At 39.3% G+C, this 7,424-nt stretch overlaps 1 protein-coding gene across 2 annotated transcripts; it reads right to left on the reverse strand.

Moving 5' to 3' along the window:
* Window positions 1–4,266: 4,266 nt before the first annotated feature.
* On the reverse strand, window positions 4,267–7,069 carry LOC131255578 (E3 ubiquitin-protein ligase ATL23-like). 2 transcript variants are annotated; one of them, XM_058256326.1, is made up of 2 exons: window positions 5,928–7,069; window positions 4,267–4,442 (listed from the first exon to the last, which is right to left on the reverse strand). In XM_058256326.1, exon 1 carries the CDS (start codon window positions 6,516–6,518, stop codon window positions 5,976–5,978), a length of 543 nt encoding a protein of 180 aa, XP_058112309.1. In that variant the 5' UTR covers window positions 6,519–7,069; the 3' UTR covers window positions 4,267–4,442; window positions 5,928–5,975. The 2 variants fall into 2 exon arrangements, with proteins under 2 accessions (XP_058112309.1, XP_058112310.1); XM_058256327.1 differs by having other exon boundaries at window positions 4,267–4,626.
* Window positions 7,070–7,424: the final 355 nt, after the last annotated feature.

The following is a 7,424-nucleotide window of genomic DNA, read 5'->3' on the forward strand; positions in this document are numbered from 1 at the left end:
TCTACCCCATCAAACAAATGCACCTTTCCATGGTGGGTCTTAGGCTTAAAAATCAAGTCAATCCATGACTTGTGTTGGCTGCACCACATACAAAAGTTGAGATTGGTTACCATCCCATTAAAACATTCATAATCATTTGTTGGGCCCACCGAGATGTGTTTCACGAATCCAGCCCATCCATTATGTGTGTCCCACTTGGATGAGGGGTCAGACAATGTTTCAGACACATCCAAATTTTAGGCGAGCCCCACCAAGTTCTTTTATATGTTTTAGGCATGTCTTCATATGATTTTAGATGGTATGGCCCACCGAACTTCCGTATACAGCTGATTTTTGGAATATCCCATAATTTAAAGGGCACGAATCACAGTGGGGCCTACATAGCTCGATCTCATGGGAAGTTTCCATGCCGCATCAAACCATTTCCATATGTATATCAGTTTGGTCTTATCTTTTCTGGATTACAAAAAGTTCTTAATAGTCAATCACCGCTGTTTCCAATGGTATAGTCCACCTATATATGTGGTTTATTTTTGAGCTCGTGCACTAATATAATCTACAAAAACGGATGGACAGCTAGCACGGATGTAGAATACATACATTCCGCCTGTGAAGTGTGTTTTGTTCTCGATAGGGGTTCAGATTAATCTAATTCGACTAATCCAATTGATGCAACCAGGAGAATTGTAACGTATAGTTCTGAGCACCAGAGCATTTACCAATTTTGCTCAAGCCAGGCTCTTCTTTTTCAATCATGAAACTTGGGCCCAGGTCATCATGTGGCCCTCAAAATCAGGCGCATGCCAGCCACGAACCACCCCAAAACAAAGGAGGGCAGATTGGGTGAGTCTCACCCAAGACGGTGCGGCCGTTACTGTGGGGCCCACCTTGATGTGTGTATTTTGTATTTACACTGTCCATCCGTTTTTTCATATCATTTTAAGACATTATCTCAAAAATGAAGCAAATCCAATTATCAGGTGGACCATACCATCGGAAACAGTAGAGATTGACCATTAATGGGCTACAAAAGTTCTCGATCAAGCCGATAAATTATTCTTTTTTCTGTTATCCAGGTTTATGCGACCTTTCAACAGATTGGATGGCTAATAAACACTACAAAAACATTCCCTCAGAAGTTTTTAATGGTAGGGCATTCAATCACCACATAAGAAAGTTTTTAACGGTAGGGCATTCAATCACCACGGTTTTCTATGGTATGGTCCACCCGATAATTGGATATGCTTCATTTTTTGAGATAATGCCCTAAAATGATCTGTAAAAAAAAAAAATGTATTGACAAACTGAATACATAATACATGCATCAAGGTGGGTCCCACAATGAGGGCCACACCGCCGACGGTGAGGTTGGAGTCTCACCTCATCCGCTACCAAAATAAGAATTGGAGTCTCACCTTATCCGCTACCAAAATAAGAATCCGGATCCTTCTCCTGTATCAAATAGATTTTTTCGGTTTGTATGCATTGTGAAATATCATTACTGATAACCGACAACTGTAATGATATAGACCAATCACATTGTAATGGATAAGTTTTTTCTATTTATGTCAAGCAGAAGATCCAGATTTCAAAATTAAATGGTTGTACTTGAAGTCAATGTCTCGAAAACGACCACATTATAGGCAGGCCATTGAAACCCAAATGATAGGCACCATCACCGGCATACAACGCGTGGTGTGGCCCGGCTGACATGGCGTCATCATCAACTACCATCTCCGATTTCTAGCATTAGAAATAGCCTTGTGTTAATTAAAATTTGAATTATCATGATTAGATAGGATGGAGAATATAATAAAAAATAATAGAGAAAAAAAAAAAAAAAAACTTAATTTCTATTTTCTTCTTTATTTATTTCCATTAAACTTACAATTACGATGTTTCCAACTCTGTCCTATCAAAGGCTGGCCCGGCCTTCGATAGAATTACTAGAGCAAATCCTCATCTTCCATTACATAGTGAGTGCATCCTAGCAATTCAATTCGCCCCTTGGAATCAAAATACAATCTTAGCCGTTGAATGTAGATCATAGGGACAGTGTGTCCATATGGTAAGTAGGATTATGTGATTTTCAACCCAACGATATGCGAGCTATACTCAGTTTCTGTTTCTCCAAGTCGTTTTCATGGTCTATGATCCGGACGATTTTTCTGTTTGAGTCCCAGACCACATGCCACAAAATTACCCAGATTGGAATATCCCATCCACTAGTCTTGGCCTTTTCTTTTTCAGTGGCAAATGGATTGTTGCTTTATTTCTCCTTCTAACCGTTTATTTGTAGGACACAAAATGAAAGGTTTGGATTGACGACAGGGGGAGATACCCAGCGTATTGTTCATCCATGGTGGCTCCCAGCGGACCAACCAACGGATAGGATCGCTGCAACCAGAGGCCTCATTTTTAAGAACGAAATTATACTATGCAGATGGTGAGGATCATCCTAGTGTCTCATGTTGCAACATATGATAGTAAGCATAGTTTGCAAACCAGGTGGGTCAACTCGGTACTTGCCCGAGTCAACCTGACCAGGTCATGGGCCTGATCAGTGGGTCGGTGAAGCCCATCATGCCCTGGTTTGCAGGTTACTCGCCCTTGTTTTCCCTGGTCTGGTTTCAACGAGTCAGATTAGTCAAAGAATCAGCATTTAGGTAAATTTAAGGAGGAGAGGAATATGTTCATACAAAAATTGAGGAGAAGAAGATGTTTGTACAGAAATTAATAATTATTGTTGTTGTTGTAGTAGTTGTTGTTGTTGATGATGATCAAATCTAATCAATCCTGCCTCACCTCATGCGAGCCACTGAGTGCTTGTAATTTAATAGAAAACAAGAGAAGACACTGGGCGGGCGCCAATTAAGGCTGAGGACCTTCCGATGCCTAGGTCAAGAGTATGGACTCACAGTAGGTATAGTAAAATCGATATAGTTGTCTGTACCATTTACCCATGGTAAGGGACATATTTATAGGCTTTCTAAGCATTCTGCATATCTGAGTTGATTTGTTGAATAATCTAAAGGGGTCTGTATTAGAGTCAGACTCTAATTTTAATAATATATCTGACTTTACCTCGATCAACATGATTTTCTATTAAAATTTCATCGGATCTCCGAATATTTCTATTCCGAGATCAAGGTCCGTACTCGAGGTTGAGATTGGTACCTGAGGTCAGTACTTGAAATCGAGGTCAGTACCTAAGATCGGGTCGGGAGCCAAAGTGACAACTGAGGCTGAGGTAGAAAGTAGCCGACCCCAAAGGTCGGGGTGACTTTCCAGCTCTCAAGCAATATATAAAGTCACCGACTCTTCCTACTCGGCTTATCCGTCTCATACATTTGTTTAGCTCCATTTTACCCATAACAATTATTATTATTATTATTATTATTATTATTATTATTATCCACCGATTAACTCGGCACTTGGTGGGTCATGTTACTTTCCCAATCATTTCACTAATCTTTAAAAAAAAAAAAAAAAAGTGTCATCATTACATTATTATTACCACTAATCATCAATCAAATGTAGATAAACAGACAAGTTCAAGAATTTGTAACGATTAAACCTTTTAATTACAATATTATAAAAATCTCAAATCCAAATAGCAACATTAGTGTATTTTAGTAATAATTTGACATTAAAAATAATATAAAAATGCCAACAAGAAGATTTTACCGCGATAAACCAAACACGAGAATCAAAAGTTAAATGTAGAAGTTGTTAAGAGGCCTGTTTGAATTGTGAATTACTATATGTAATGTACTGTAAAAATGCATTTGTAACCAATTACAATACCCATATTTTGAGAATGAGCAATTTAACGGACAATTACCACGTATGGATAAGCATGGTAAAATCTCAATGATGATATACTTTTACATCATTTTAATGTCAAATCATAAAGAAAAATAACTAAGGTGAATTTGCACTAGAATGCAAAATTATAATGATTATAATTTCCTTTACTTCGTTTCCTATCACACCGAAATACGTGCTCAACAAACTCATAATGATAGTGCTTTTTTGCAATCCAAACAGATTAAACTAATTTGTAATTATTGCGCATTTCCTTTACCATGCAAATTAGTGTAACAAACAGGCCCTAGAAGTGCAATGCATTTGGACCCAACATTGAATTAAATTGTGATTTCCCCCGCATTCATATACGCTCCAACTTACAACTACAGACACTCTCAAAGTTTTGTGCTGGAAGGAATATACTATCAATTTCAGGGCTACTTCCTCGCTATCGTTGCTAGGAAACATCATTAATTTTGCCATTTCCTTCTCCCAGTTAAGCCAAACGCTTGCAATTCAGTTCACTTGTACATCCAAACACAACCTAATTTGATAAGAGTACTGCTATTGAGTTCTCAAGATCAAATAGTCTAATTCCCATGCGAGGACCAAATGTACAAGCAATCCCTTTCCTACAAGGTATTAATCACCCATATTAGAATTGCCATTTCCTTCTCCTGGTTAAGCCAAACACTTGCAATTCAGTTCACTTGTACATCGAAACATAACCCAAGTAGATAAGAGTACTGCCATTGATTTCTCAAGATCAAATAGTCTGAATCCCATCAAGGACCAAATGTACAAGAAATCCCTTTACTACAAGGTATCAATCACCCATATTAGAATAAAAAGAGAAGCATGCAACTGAGACAGTTTGAATCATCACTAAAGAATAAAATTCTAGTTGATACCGTTTTCGATCTCAATATTCCAAAACCGACACTGTCGAGAATACTCACAGTTAATTAGAACAAATACATGTTTGCATTAACATCATAATTCTTGTAGGTAGACTACCAAATATAGTTTGATGGAATAGCTATAGGTGAAGAGACACCATGTTCGAGATTAGTCGACACATAAAACCGCTAAACATCATTCTATCAACAAGGCACCATTTAGGTTGGCAATCCTGCAACATCAGGATTAAGTGGTGGGCCACTTTCCATCCATGGAAGATTTGTGTCAAATAAATAAATAAAAAGCCGACCCGGCTTCACCTAATCACATTTTTGGAACAGTTCAATAATGGTGCGGAGCCCACCCAAATCGGTATTAAGGCCGAATCCTGACTTTGGGGATCCCAAACTCACAAGCACATGAAATCGGATTAAAATCTCATAGGACATAAATCAAACAACCAATTCAAGTAAAGGTAGGGAAGAATTGCCACTTGGATAGTTTTAGAAGACAAAACATTAACACTGTGTTTGGATGCGTAAGTGAATTGAATTCAGAACATTCAATTCGGTCAACTCGCAGGTTTGTCTCTCAAGTCACCGAAACCATCAGCATGCAGGCCTGTGAAAGAAATCACCATTTGGTCATTTCCAATTTATTAGATTAATTGCAATTCAATTCAATGATGCATCCAAACACACTAAAATCCTGATTTTGGGATCCCCAAATCAGAAGGACACGAAACTCTGACTGAAATCAAAAAGGACATAATTCAATTTAGCAATTCAATTAGGTTTTGCCAAGAACTACCACTTGGGTAGTTTTAGATAGGAAAACACTAAGGCTTTGTTTGGATGCACAAGTGAATTAAATTGAGAACGTTCAGTTCAGCCTAGTGGAGAAGACAAAAAATAGTGACGTTTCCGTCAAATTGCTGGTTTGCTTCTTTCAAGTGGCCCAAACAATCAGTGTGCAAGCCAGTCAAGGAAATCACAATTTGGTCATTTCCAATCTATTAGAGTAATTGCAATTCAATTCAATTGTGCATCCAAACACACCCTTAATTAATATAAAGCTTATAAAGCATTAGGAAAGGGATATGAAACACCAAACACTTAGAAAATCTATTAAACAAGCGATGAAAATGGAAATATTATATACAGTGTATAAGCATAAGCAAGCATCATCACATGATTGTAAGATCTTCAGAAGCTTACAGTGTTCACCCTAATCACCCAACTACGATTCTCGTAGGATTCTTCGGCCTATGCCAAAGACGAAGCGTGCAAGGGCGACGGATTGGAACTCACCGGAATCCCGACCACGACGGCCGGGCTCTCCCTTAATTCAAACCCAACCCCACCCAAACGGTTTGGGCTGAAAACATCGAAGCCATCCTGAGAACCCGCGCCTGCTCTGCAGATCGGGCAAACAGGAGTCTTCAAGAGCCACGAGTCGACGCAATGCGCATGGAAGCTGTGGTTGCATACCGGCAGCAGGCGGCACTTATCACCCATCTTGAAGTTCTCCAAGCAAACAGCACAATCCACAGGGCTACTCCCTTTGTCTCTAGCCTTGAAATCAAAGCAAGGGAGTTTCTCAAGATCATCAAGGGACATGCCATTGCTACTGTCATTAGCCGCTCTCTCTCCTCTATTGCTAGCATTGAAACCTCTCCTGAAAGCCCTCCCAACAATACAGACATGAATCAGAACCAAAACTCCAATGCCCACAAACAACAACACCACAGAGATGACAATGGCCATCACCATAATCTGTGTAGCAATTTCCAAAACACTGTTACTCATCCCAATCTAAATGCGATGCCAAAATCCTATTTCTCATCCCAAAAACCCCCCGATACCCAAAAATCAATTTCCTCCAATCTTGCTAAAAATCAGAACAAAATACCCACTTTCGTACACTGAAATCTCCTTTTTTTTTTTTAAATCCCCAAACACCCAAAACTCAAGATCTTTCCAATCTTAAATAGAAAAAACCCAAATTGACCCAAATGCTCTTTCAGTGTTTCGAGACTCCCCAAGTGCCCAAAACACCATTTTCTCAATCCTAACAGCCTAAAAGCAAAACCCAATCAGTCAAAGCCTATCACCCAACCAAATATCTCAGACAACCAAACTCATCTGTCAGATCTAATGAAGTGGTGGGTGGGATTGCATTGTTTGGGTTCTTAAAAGGTTGATGATTCTTCCTGACAGCATCAGGACTCACTCAGGAGAAGTGGCCCAGTGAGTCTGTGGATAGTTTTTGGAGGATATTAAATAGAAAGAAAGGGGAGGTGGGATGTGTCTTTCTTGTGGAGTGGGTGAGAATGAGCCAAGAGAGTGTAGAATGAGGTCAGGAACCCATTTGAGAAATCAAATGAAGATTTAAAGACTGTCCTGTGCTTCTGTCGCCACTTTCCAGGTGTGATGGTAATTCATATATACACATGGCGTACGTGTATGGCCATACAGATCATGAAAATGGTGGGCCCATTTTGATCTGACATTCCTGATGAAAGTTGCTGTATAAGTTTGGGGAGCAGATTTGGGACCTTACTCTTGCCCGGGTGGTAGACTCCCAGGAGTTTCAACTCCCGGTCAAGGGTTGGAGTGCCCATAGGTGGTGAAATTCTACTAGCGTGAGTGTGTGGGGTGTGTGTGCGTGTGTTAAAAATAAAACAAAAATAAAAATAAAAATAAAAAAGTTTG

This window comes from Magnolia sinica, chromosome 9 (assembly GCF_029962835.1).
Source record: "Magnolia sinica isolate HGM2019 chromosome 9, MsV1, whole genome shotgun sequence".
NCBI classification, from domain to species: domain Eukaryota; kingdom Viridiplantae; phylum Streptophyta; class Magnoliopsida; order Magnoliales; family Magnoliaceae; genus Magnolia; species Magnolia sinica.

Coding starts and splice junctions, on each gene's coding strand:
- LOC131255578 (XM_058256326.1), bottom strand. CDS start 6,518: ATGAGTAACAGTGTTTTGGAAATTGCTACACAGATTATGGTGATGGCC.